Source organism: Temnothorax longispinosus, chromosome 6 (assembly GCF_030848805.1).
Source record: "Temnothorax longispinosus isolate EJ_2023e chromosome 6, Tlon_JGU_v1, whole genome shotgun sequence".
In the NCBI taxonomy this organism is placed as follows: domain Eukaryota; kingdom Metazoa; phylum Arthropoda; class Insecta; order Hymenoptera; family Formicidae; genus Temnothorax; species Temnothorax longispinosus.
The window spans coordinates 1,498,138-1,511,011 of NC_092363.1; the positions used below are offsets into that span (position 1 = coordinate 1,498,138).

The window sequence follows — 12,874 nt, forward strand, 5'->3', positions numbered from 1 at the left end:
ATATGTATTCTGAAAATCGGAAAATTCTATTGATTTGGCACAATTAATAATATAATTATTTTATATTATAAAAGACACGTTTACCCAAGAAATACATCGATTCTGTATTAATACTGTATTAATATCATATTATATTATTTATATTAAACTGCAAACAAATCAAACATATATTAATAATATTAAATGTACGATTAGTATTTAAGTAACAGAATTAATTTTGCCGCTGGAAAATCTGTGCATAATCGAAAATAATAATGTAACGAGATTTTGATGACAGTGCATATATTTAAAGATAGAAAAACATACATTTTCATGATACAGCAGAGATAGACGAAGATTCTTAGCGTCGCAAAAAAAGGATTATGAATTTTGATGTAAAAGCAATATTACGAACAAAATACTTTGCGTAGCCACTTCTCTCAAATCAGGAAGCTCAAAAGTCGGTAGATTGCATGCGATCCGAAGTTTGAATAACACAACAATGATCAAAGAAGATTAGACATGCTCACGACGGGCTTATTGAAAAGCCTTTAACAAAATCTCAATGGTACGAAAATGCATATTAAACACATACATAAATACACACGTATATGATATTGGCAAACATTTCGGTGGGAGCAATTGCGATGAAAGCGTGGAAGCTATTATATTACATAGCAGAGATGATAACGCAAATTGAAGGAATGGGATGCATTGATATTGACATTTTAGTGAAATTGAACCAAAATGAACATAATCCATGCATGTACAGGCAAATAAAATCACCTATAAATGAGAAATTATAGCTAGATATGCATGGATGAAGAGTTTTTGATTCTCCAGAACTTAATCAACAACTAATGATGTTAAGCACGTAATCTTCTTTCTTTAGTATTTAAATAAAATAAATGTTACTATGTGACTAAATTTGGTTTTGTCTACAATAATTAATATCTTTATTTTTTCTATTAATGATCTTCTATTTTATTTAATCTTTTATGGAAATTATTTTACCTAATTTTCATATTGCAGGGATTTTTATTTTACACTAACTCTTCTAAATCTAATATGTAAGCGTCTATTATCGTCTATTATCATCAGCTAAGATAATCGCAAATTGCATAAATTACAACGTATCAAAGTTATAATTAAAAAGATTTAACGATTCTTTTAGTCCAATTAAGCCGAACAAGGACAATCAAGATGCAATTATCATAACTGCATATATATCAATATAAATATATTTATCGATATATTTATCCTATTAATACGTCTAATAAAATATTAGCAAATAATAATTTGTTGATAAATCAGTACCTGCTTCAGTAATAAATCGCTATTTGCGCTAAGACAAGTCACTAAATGCTTCGTGAGCTCCAAGAAGGATGCAAGCACTTCCGTCGTAAGATGATCTCGACTTGCTTTCTGTAGCATAAAACTTATTACCAGAAATCCTCTGTTTTGTACCATGTGTTGTTGAACGGTTTGAGAAGTCTCTACCAAGTCGCAAATAAACCCGAGCAGTTTCGAACTGAAAAAAAAAATGACGTCGATGTTTCTCGTTAATGCCTTCTATTTAAATGTATGGCTTCGCAAAGCGGTAACTATCAATAAGCTTTACCATAATGTGGGATCGCGCTTAATGTCGTTCGGCGCTATGCAGTCATAAGGCATATCCAGCTGTGAGAATAATGGGAACAGTACTTGGATACCACCTATCGAGTTCAACGTGCTGTGAATGGAGTGTGTTATGACTGCCTTGACATCCTGAAAAAGCCGAAATAAAAATTTCTTATTTATTTTATATTTTTATTTATATACGTTATATCTAAAATTCATTCTACACATATTGTTTACAAATAAATGAAAAGCGTATGTAATTCTATGTATCTATCTCTGTGGTAAATCTATAGTGTTGAATCTATCTCTGTTTAACAGCAACAATAAACTATACCTGTAGCATGAGGGCATGCGGAGTATGTACAAAATAAGAGATGTTGCCTTTCGGTGCGCTCTGTAGACAAAGCTGCGAATCTGTCGCTACTGGATTGTACATGAACACAATTGCATTCGACAATTTTCCATCATAAAGTACCTGAAATATTATATATAAAATAATAAATTAATAAAATTATTGATCTCCCGCGCGGAAAACTTTCAATATTTATATTGCGAATAATTTACAATACATTACTATGACATCAAGATAAATGCACTACATTATTCAATCTCACCAGGATGTAAATCTCTTGGATACTAACTACATAATGTAAATAAATACACCGAAAACACATACTTGAAAGCAATAATCAATAATTCAACGCTACTCCATATTTATACTGCTACTTACTACCAATTAGGATACCCATTAGCATCTCAAATTAAATCGTAGAAAAAAAATACGATATATAATATATGTAAAGCGATGCTTACAACAAAAGTACTTTGCACATTACTAAGTTCATTCTGTGACACTCGTTAATCAAGAAAGAGCATCCAGTAAGTAAGTAAAGAAAAGGAAAATAATAAAAAAAATAAGATACGCACAAAAATATACATACATTATTAATATAACAGATATAAAGAAAGATTCACGCCCAGTTCCACAAACGTCGGTTAACTTTTAATATTAGGTTAATTCACTCTTTGTCTTTTTCAATGTCTCTCTCATGTCCATTTCTACCAATGTAGATTAACTTTAATCTCGGTTTAACTTACTTTTTATCTTTTCTAATTCTTAAAATTAGAAAATGATTTAAACCGAGATTAAAGTTAACCTGCAGAAATGGATACACGAAGGAGGCGAAGAGTACCTAAGATTAACCTAAAATTAAAAGTTAACTGACGTTTGTGGAACTGGGCCTCACAGTCACAATAAATCGACTTTTTCAAAACAAATAATATCAAACGAATCGATAAACTTCAGGCCGCGGTGGCCGCCAAGAAAAATCGGTGGTCATAATTGGGTAATTACCTCAGATGAACTCGAACGCAGTAACAGAATAATTAACAAAGTACAAATCATATATTAACGGAAAAATAAAATCAAAATGCTTACAATTTGCATACTTTGGTCCACCATGCTCGTAGAGAGATCCTGCTCACTCACCCTTTTATGATTGTCGGGCAGATTCAGGTAGCACTCGTTGTCGAAACGAAACTGGCTCTGCGCACGGGATCGAAAAAGCGATGATAAATATTCGTTCACGAATAAAAGGTCGAAAAATGTTCGCGTTTAACTAAAGATTTATTCACATATATACCTATAGCACATAGCAACGGCGAGAGTAAGAGAGAGAGGGAGAGAGATTACAGCGTACCTTATATCCCGGCCCCAGTCTATGCATCGCGCATATCTGATGCGTTGTCAGTGCTTCGCTGAATAAATATATTGCACTCATTTGTCCGCAAAACACGCGCTCTTCGTCCAGTTCGGGGGTTGCTCCAATGTAACATTTGTCAAAAGGCTGTAAAACGACGTTGCCATTTTTTTTTCTTCAAATCGTTTTATCGGCGAGAGAAGATTATTGATGTAAAAAAATATTTGTGGACACTCACGTCATTCGTCGAAACGTGCCATGTCATTTCTGTACTCGACGCCAACTGGCCATTGACCAGACATTTAATTTCACTTTTTGTCCACCTATTGTATATATACACTACCGCGATCATATACCACTGTAAAATAAAGATATTTTCCACGTACAGTACACAAAAAATTTTCTATATGCGGGTACATGTCAATTTAAAAGTATATTAATGGCATACCTTTCGTGGCTGAAATTCGTATTTGACACAATGTTGGAAGCCCTTGCCCTTTATTTTCATAGAAGTCAGGACTAAGCAGTTGCCTACGAAATGCGCAGAGTATCCTACTCCCTTGCTTGTTTTAAAGCTAAAATGACGGAAAGAGAGCAATGTTACTTTCTATCGTTGAACTGTTTTACTCGTATTCGCCTCTTGTAATGCCCTGTACTCTTATTTTGACATAAGAAAACGCAATTCGAAAGATATAGTGGAAATTACATATATATAAATATAATTATTTTGTGAATAAAATTAGTGCGAGACAATTTAAAATTTGAACATTATTCTCGTTGCAAATGTATGCCAACAGAATCACATTTAATGAGTTTAATTGAAATGTCTGAGTGCTTTCTTCGTAGTTGAGAAACATAGGTGATTCTTTAGGGCCGCCGCTCCACCTGGAGAGAGTACTTTTGTAAGGGTGCTTGATGTGAGAGCACTTACCAGTAGAGGTACGGTTTTTCTCGTTCGATATTAACAGAGTTGATGGGATCTAGGCGGAACCATGTGGTAAAGGTAAATCCATTCTCGTGCGGCCACTTTGCAAGCGGCGGCAAAACAATCGCCTAGGAGACGTAAAAAAAGATGTAAAGATTCTCATCAAGATATTCCACGTAATTTGAACGGAACAACGCAATATTAAGTTTAATATTGGTGATTTAATTGTTTTTAATTGATTATGATATTTCGTTCTCAAGTTTCCTTAATATTCAATAAATAAAATAGATATTACGTCAATATTCGTAATGTACAATGGAAGTTGTACGCATGCTGTTTGACTTCAACTTTGATTTTATTTTCTCTCTCTAAACGTATATATTGCAAATATTATTTTATCCTATCTCCATTCACAGAATGTACAATATTTGTCACGTTTCATGTAATGAGCTTTTACTCTCTAACAAGCTTTTCGAAAAACTCCAACAAACTCTAAACTGCATCAATAATTTAATTAATAGTTATGCTGTTTCGGAGTGTCGTAATGTTTACTACATTTAAAGTTAAAAAGCAAAATATAACGGTGCTCGTTATTGATATAAATTTATACTCAACTACGACTCTATATGCGTATATTTTTTCCAGGATACAATTGATTTGAATATAAAATGAGGATACGAGAAAAAAGAAAAAAAAAAGATTGTCACTATACATTGTTGCTCGATATTAATTAGCACGGTGCGTCTTATTATAAGTACAGCTTATAACTTTAGTTTGCAAACTTCGTCAAGATTAACTGATCTAGACTATGTAAAGTGTCATTTTTGATATAATTAGAAGAAGAAATTAATACTTAGATGATGAAAATCTTGAACTTTATTGCTTCTTATTAAACGCTATAAATTCTTCTTATCTAATACAAAACTCTTTTCTTGTCTTTTATATAAACTATATTAGATAAGTATTAAATATACAAAAATAAATGTTTATATTGCCTCAATTTAAATCGAAACACTCTAGAATGAGTACGTATTGATTGAATATGCGGTAATAACGTTCGAGAGGAAAGTTTCTTACCGTGATTGATTTCGAAAATGTAAGCGGGTATAGCGGAATCTTACGACGCGAGGGTAAATTCTTTTATCGGAACTTTGATCGAGTTTAGAATCGAACGACGTCCTCAGGGATGTCGTAAAGTAAGAAGTATCTGTTCTAAGATAAAGACGAACAAGAAAAGAACTTACCGACCCCTTCCTGCCGGGGAAACTGAAAAATACGTCGGGCCCATTTCGCTGCGGCATTTGGCGGAGGACGTTTAATAGTTTCGCCGAATGCCGTGGCTATAAAACGTAAACGCTGCTTTAGTAATCTCAGTGTATCTAATGTATTCGCTCAATATATCTATTAAATAAATATTCTTGCGATAATGTTTATCCAATTCAATATATATTTGCAATCTTGAAAGAATCTAATTAAACCTTAAAAGTTCTTACCCACTTTCCTTTAACGGATTTCATAGCGCCGAACAAAAGTTTCAATTCTTTCACCGTTATGCTGTAGCTTGCTAGCACTCCCAGCATATCGATTAACAAGTCTGTCGCAATATACAAAATATTTAAGGTATTATCAAAGAATGTATAATTAGTTAGAAGAAAACAGTACAGCAAGTTTTTATATATATCATGCATGATACATAATTAGCAGGGGTGGGAAAGTTATTTTTTAAAAGTAAACTAGTTACCGTTACTTATAGTTACTGATTCTCAAAAGTATAACTAAAAGTTCGTTACCATTACTGTTACTTAAAAAGTAACGATTCGTTACCTTTTCCGTTATTTTTTTAATGCTAAAACGAGATCACGGACTAAAAAATTTACTTTTGTAATATTTTTTGTTAAAAATTTAATAAAAGCAATAACATTTTATATTTTAAATCGCAAGCCACAAAAAATTTAAAGAGAAAAGTTCTATAATGCTCAAAATACAAATAAAAAATTTTAGTTTTTATTAAAATTTATAAATGCGTTTATAAATTTATACTTTTTTGCATCCTTAATTTTATGTTTAAAATTTTTAACATGAAAAAACGCGCATATCATAACCAGTATTCATAAAGTTTGTTCTTATACTAATATGACTCTGTGATTGGCTTGTGATATATCTTAAAACTATTCTTGAGACGATCTTAAATATAACAACGGACTATGAACATCAGTCGAAGACGGAAGATTAAATATATGAAAATTATATCATTAATAGTTAATAGATTCAAAATATAAGAAGTAATGAGAAAAGTAACTGTTAAATTTGTTACCGTTACTGAAAAAATATAACTACGGCTGCATTCTGATATTTACTGTCAGCAACTGTCAGTATTAAAAATCTGTAGTATACGTGATGTAAAAATTGAAAAATATAGATTTTCAGTGTTGACAGTGAATATCGGAATGCAGCCTTCGTTACCGTTACAATTACAAAAAGAAAAAAGTAACGCTGTTATCAATCAGTTATAAAAAAAAGTAACTGTAATGGTAATGGCGTTATAAGTACCTAATGCCTTACTTCCCAACCCTGATAATTAGTATCATTTATATTGCTAGAATACAGAACTCTGTTACACATTTTTGTTATACTAGAAAAAATTCAGTTATTCCTACGTTTTATTAATGACACTCGTTTGAAATATTTACCAGCAACAACAGTTTCCGCACGAGATAATCGGTGCAGAACATGTTCTATGAGACTCACATCCGTACATGCTTGTAAGTTTCTGACGCTTTTTCTCAAAATCGCAATAAAGACGCTCCAGATTTCAGCCTGAAACAAAAATATTGTGCATATATTACTTATTTGCACTTACACAACTAGTAACGTATGAAAGATTTATATGCGTACAATATTTCTTATTTAATAAAAAAGTAAGTATACCTTTATACTATTTATTAATAGCGGCAAACATATACGATGTATAAAAGACTCTTTTAAAAATGTTGTATAGATATTTTTATATTAAATATAAAAATATATGCTTAAAGTTTATTTAACATTGTTAAGAATAACTTGATGGTCCATCCGAACAAACTATGTAATCAACAATTTGGCTCAAATGGAATTTCATTGTGGTATATAATTACTTTATCATCATAAATCGTCTGCTAAAGTTATGTAATAGTCAGATGATTGAAGAACATTAATTACAGCATGCCCCCTTATTAATATTCGCTTGTTTGTTGAAAATATACTTCTATTAAAAACATTAACGTTGACGATATATAATAGTTTTCATATTAAAGCATAGTAATTTAACTTTTACAGAATCTAAAAAATTAGCATCAGTTTTTTATATCAAATCCTTCCTTTGCTTCGCATGTTCTAAATATAAATTATTTTCTGTTATCCCCCGTATATTTTTTTAATTTTTTTGTTTGACATCATCCATTTTCGAATCAATCCGATTCAATTAATCGAATTGTCTGAATAGACAGAAAATCCAGTAATGTCTTTGTTATAGATAATGGCTTGCCAATTACGTCCATGGCAAAAACTACTTGGAGGACTTCTCCAAGTGGAGTGGTAGTGGTTTTACTCTCGCAGCGAATAAAGGATGGCTTAATAAAACCGCACGCTCACCCCGTGAAGAAGAAGTTAATGCTCTAAAGAGGTTTTTTGTAAAGCCATCGCGAATAATTCACTCTTGGACATTCCAAACAAAGCAAAACGCAAGATTCCTGTCCATGATACGTGTTATTTAATACAATTAAATACTGCTCTCGGTTTATAATAGAAAACTGAGAGTAACTCGCATAAGTTTAAGTCACAGGTATTAACATAGTTTACCAGCAACTATTTCAATATGCAGGCGGCAGCATTATCCCGCGAGCATGTTTATACAGCGCGGGATCAACTTCCAATGGCTTTGCAACAGTTCATTCATCTTCAAATTATTATGCTCCCGGATATAGCCGGGACGACCGCGTACAACCGAACGCGACGCGAACGCCAGGCCGTGTACCCGCGTAATCCCCTACCGATATGCAAGGTAGGCCACGAAGCGAGATAACTACGGGTACGGGGTAACCGCCGAATAGCGGAGAAATCCCGAAAATGCCGCTGGAATTCCCCCCAGTCGGAATTTCGGCCCCGCGAGCCGGAGTTTTAGCGAGGAGAAGTTATGGGCATTCGGATAATTCCGGAGTAATGATCTCGCGGCTATACACCTTGTCGGCTTACTACATCGGAGTTGCAGGATGAATCCGCCCAGCGCGGACAAAAAAGTGACAGAAAGAGGAGGGGGGGAGGGAGAGAGAGAGAGAGAGAGAGAGAGAGAGAGAGAGAGAGAGAGAGAGAGAGAGAGAACGGAGAGAAAGTCCTGAGTAATGTCGTAGAAGCTTTCAGCTGTCGCTCGACCGTGATAAATTGCTCTGAATCGCAAGAGCATTGGTTAGTCAAGTTGATCTTCGAGCTAGGTAGCTCGTCTTCGCGCTAAAGGACGCTGCTTATCTGTTCTCTTAGATATTGGCGCCTCGAGACAGAGACACCGCGAACATTCCTTTACGAATACGGATATTAATCGAATACGGATATTAATTTTCTGTAACGTCATTTGTCATTTTACGTCCGAAGGAGCGCGTCCGAGGAAAACATATATTTTCACTGACCATGCGCATGCCATACGTGTTTATTATTTTTTTTCATAAACTAATATTTCCATTTGTAGTTACATACTTGATGAGGATTAAAGTAAATTGAAAACGTGAAGTATAACGCAAAATTCTATAATCGCTTTCTCTCGTTAACAGAAACAAAGATCTCGAATCTTTCTCCTTTTTATATTTTCCAACTTTATATTACACAATCGTCTTCTTTTAACATCATTTACTTGCGTAATACCGACCGCTTCCTCGCACAAGTGGCAAAATTACGTGTTTGAAGCAACACGTGAGCCGCGGGTGCAACGGTCGGAATGAAAAGCGCGCGAACGTGAGCCGTGGCGTGGTGAAGTGAGCCGCTAATGGGAGGACGACGCAGTGCGACAATGTTCGGGCCGTTCGGGGATGTGCGCTGCGTCGCGTGTCGCGCGTGATTGGAGCTGCTCCGTGTTTTCCGCAGCGAGACAAACGTATAAATCGGAAAATAAATCGGGCGTTACCTCGCGTGTTCGTGGCCTTCGAATTTCAAGGTGAAACGTTTGGTGCTCCGGACGCAGACTCGACGCGCATCGGAGATCCGGCGATCGCCCGACCGGCGCGAGTCAACGACGCAGAACGCAGCCGCGCCATTCCGCCCGCGCCGTGCCGACGTGAGACGTGAGTGTTGTATGTACATACATCGTTTCCTCTCACGGCGCATGCATGGGGTATTCCGTGAAAGCGTAAATCGTACTCGGGCGTCGAGCTGTGAGCGCGACGCGATAACGTACGCATAGGACGCCCCGACCTGACAAATCACCCAGGCGCAGCCTCGTTCAACGAGTGTGCCTTCTCGTCCGTCTTCCACGCCGACGCGACGCTAGACGGTCGCTTTCGTCTTTCTCTCGTTCACTCTCTCTCTCTCTCCTGACTGTCCCGTAATGAAATGACAAATGGCCTAGCAACTCGAGCTGATACACTCGATTTGCTAGCCTATACGCGCGGCGAAATCGGCCGGACGCTAAATCGTGATAGATGCGACGAAATAAAATACTTAGACTGCCGGTTAGACCGGCGACATTAAATAGCGATATACAGGGTGAGTAGCGCAACGTTACTCGTGAGATTTTTTTTCTTTTTAATGACCGGCGAATTTTTGCCGGGACGCACGCGAGTCACTTGTCGCGAGAAAGGGAAATTGGGAATAGATTTACATATTATTTACTTCTCTTTCCTTGTAGCGATCTGTAATTCATGTATTCCATCCTGCTTTGTTTATAAATGGCCACCGTATTTTTCCCTGATGTATAACACCCCGTTTTAACAATTCAGTAGCACGCCCGTGTATTTTCTCGAAAAAAAGCGCCGATCCAAATAAACCAAAACGCGGCGTAAGAGCGGAAATAAAATTTTAATTCGAGCAACGCGTCATCTCGGCGCGGCGGCAAGCATGCCGTATAATAAATTTAATATTGAAATTGTTTCTGTATATTCGCTACGTGGAATACAAATATTTATATCTATGTGGAGAATGAGCGGAATGCCAAAAATTTAATCATTTAAATCGTACGTTTTATTTTTTTGCGATAATAAAAAAAAAAGAAATAATTCGCAATGTTGATTATTTAGCGGCGATTCGTGATTGCAATGTAAACATTTTCTTCGAAATTAGGTATCGGCGTTATATTTTGAAATATTGCGAGGCTAAAAACATAAAATATCAGAGATACTGCAATGTCATCACGTTTTTTAAATTTATTTTATTTAAGCAAAATAACGGATGCGTGAAGATTGGAAATTATATAATAATCTTTCAGAAAAAAATATAGAAATATATAAAAGTAATCTGTATCTGGAAAATAGATACAAATGTGTAACGTTATTTTATTATCGAAAAAATGGAGGTGGTCTTTTCTGACAAGAATTAAATTTGAAATTTTAACTTTTTACTGTCTAGGATAAAATATTTCGTAATGTTTTTAAAACATTCGCGAATTGTATTAAAATAATAACACGGATGTGTAATTTTAATGATTACGATAATTATATTGCAATCGCGAAATAGAACTGTACTTTTGAAGGCATTTTCCGATATTGTTATAAAAAACATTAATGGACGCATAAAATTGTATCTTTTATAATTTATCAGAAGGATTTTAACGGCTGACTATACGCACGATTGAACTACTAAAATCATCGCATATGCAAAATAGACGAATATATCTTAGTTTATCGCGGGTTATATTAACATCATTAAATAGTAAAAGGATAATTTTTTTTTAATATGATATCGAGCTTCTCTAATCTTTAGAATAATTTTCTAAGATTTTTTTTATTTCGAGTGTTTAATTAATCAAATCATAGTTTACAATGTTATAAGCAATCTATTAATGTTAATGAGCAATATATTAAATATATTATAGATGCAATCTTATTGTGTATAAGATTGCATATTCTGAAGGAAATCAGCGGTCGGTGTACACCTACACATTTAATCACTCGACCATAATTCGCGTTCTATCACTGGTATTCGCTGATAGCACTTAGGAGAAAACATAAAGGCAGCTCTATGTGCGGTTTTCCCATGAGCCTCTGCTTCCGCGAATGTTTGAGGCGTGATCCTCGGGGGTACTCCGGGGTAGAATAATCCTGCATAATATGGGGGGCTTGCGAACCTGTAAAATCCAAGTACCTGGCGCGCTCGTGAATAATTCGCTGCACGCGAGCGTCGTTAAGTTGCAGCATCGGGAATTTAATGACCTCTCTATACAAGAAAAGTTGTTGTCGACGTCAGTATAAAGACGTCGTGTAAAGACTCGGGAGGAGAGAGAGAGAGATACAAGTCGAGACAGATTTTCTTTCATAACATGTACTCGTGATATATCGATGTGTACATAATATTTATATAGAAATTCTCGGTATTTCTACCTTTACTCTAGTCAGAGAGAACTACCATATATATATATATATATATATATATATATATATATAATCTTAAAAAAATTATAAAACAACTTTGTTATTGCACGAAAGTGCAGACGCTAAATTGACTAACATTTTGGCAAGAAATGTTATTTTTCGTTCAGCACTGGCTATTATATTTCTACTAATTATTTATAGAATGCGCGATCGATTTCTCATGAAATCTGGTGAGCTATACGCGCGCGTCATCGGCATCTTATTATCATTTCCACCCTGGTATATTATCGATTCCTCAACGGTACTAATTCTTCCTAAGCCCGGAACAGTCTCGTGAGACTGCTAAAATTAGGTCCCTCCGGCGGGGAATTTCGCAGAATCGCATTTCCTGCGGGATCGTTCAATTTCACCGTGGCCATCCATTACGCTACACATTAAAACGTACTCGCCGGTTTGGTGCGTACCGTTCAACGATTGTGCCGCGCTAAAAGCCACCGGCCTAGCGTGACTTTTAAAGGCAGCCACAGCGTTGAAAAGATAGGGAGAGAGAGAGAGGCGAGAGCCTGTGTGGTTTTTCACCTCGCCGAGTGTGAAAAACATCCCTCTGTACACTTTTTCATGAGTACGTATGCAGATTTCGCTCTCTCGAACTGTTGGCAGGTTAAATTCAGGCTCTAAATAATAAGATAATAAAGTTAAAGTGGCTTCTGAGTCATAATGTTCACTTTTGTCAAACAAAAAAAAGGGCAAAATTTATCAAAGATTCAATGGACAAAAGAAAGTCTCGGCTTTGAAAGTATTTTTTTATTTTATTTTATTACAACATTGAAGTCAGAAGAAAGAGGCATGAAAGTATTCACAATGGACTTAAGAATAATACAGTCGGAGCCAGTAGGTACGTTAAAGGGCAAGACCGAGTTTGAAGCATTTGTGCCGACACTAATTAATTCGTTATAGAATCAATAGAGCTTTTCGTTCAGGATTCGTTCCATTTGCACGGCATTTGGTGCCGTTCCGAGTCTTAATCCGTTTTCTCTTCTTCGTTTCATTCTTTTTCAGTCTCCCAGGCGTCGTTTCGTAGTTAAATTGCAGATTATTCGAGG

General features: G+C 35.4%; 1 protein-coding gene across 12 annotated transcripts in view; it reads right to left on the minus strand.

Annotated features, from left to right (window-relative positions):
- The window catches only part of Rg (A kinase anchor protein rugose), a 310,596-nt gene that overhangs the window by 81,971 nt on the left and 215,751 nt on the right, over positions 1-12,874 (minus strand). For 9 of the 12 annotated variants that reach the window (XM_071780964.1, XM_071780957.1, XM_071780956.1 and 6 more), the window contains exons 3-13: positions 6,915-7,041; positions 5,718-5,818; positions 5,469-5,564; positions 4,231-4,352; positions 3,748-3,874; positions 3,538-3,657; positions 3,300-3,446; positions 3,038-3,145; positions 1,934-2,074; positions 1,601-1,746; positions 1,297-1,510 (exon numbers count right to left, since the gene is read on the minus strand). In XM_071780964.1, coding sequence (XP_071637065.1) covers positions 1,297-1,510; positions 1,601-1,746; positions 1,934-2,074; positions 3,038-3,145; positions 3,300-3,446; positions 3,538-3,657; positions 3,748-3,874; positions 4,231-4,352; positions 5,469-5,564; positions 5,718-5,818; positions 6,915-7,041 — 1,449 coding nt within the window. The remainder of the gene's footprint in view (positions 1-1,296; positions 1,511-1,600; positions 1,747-1,933; positions 2,075-3,037; positions 3,146-3,299; positions 3,447-3,537; positions 3,658-3,747; positions 3,875-4,230; positions 4,353-5,468; positions 5,565-5,717; positions 5,819-6,914; positions 7,042-12,874) is intronic. The other 3 variants (XM_071780962.1, XM_071780960.1, XM_071780958.1) reach the window with 1 other exon arrangement.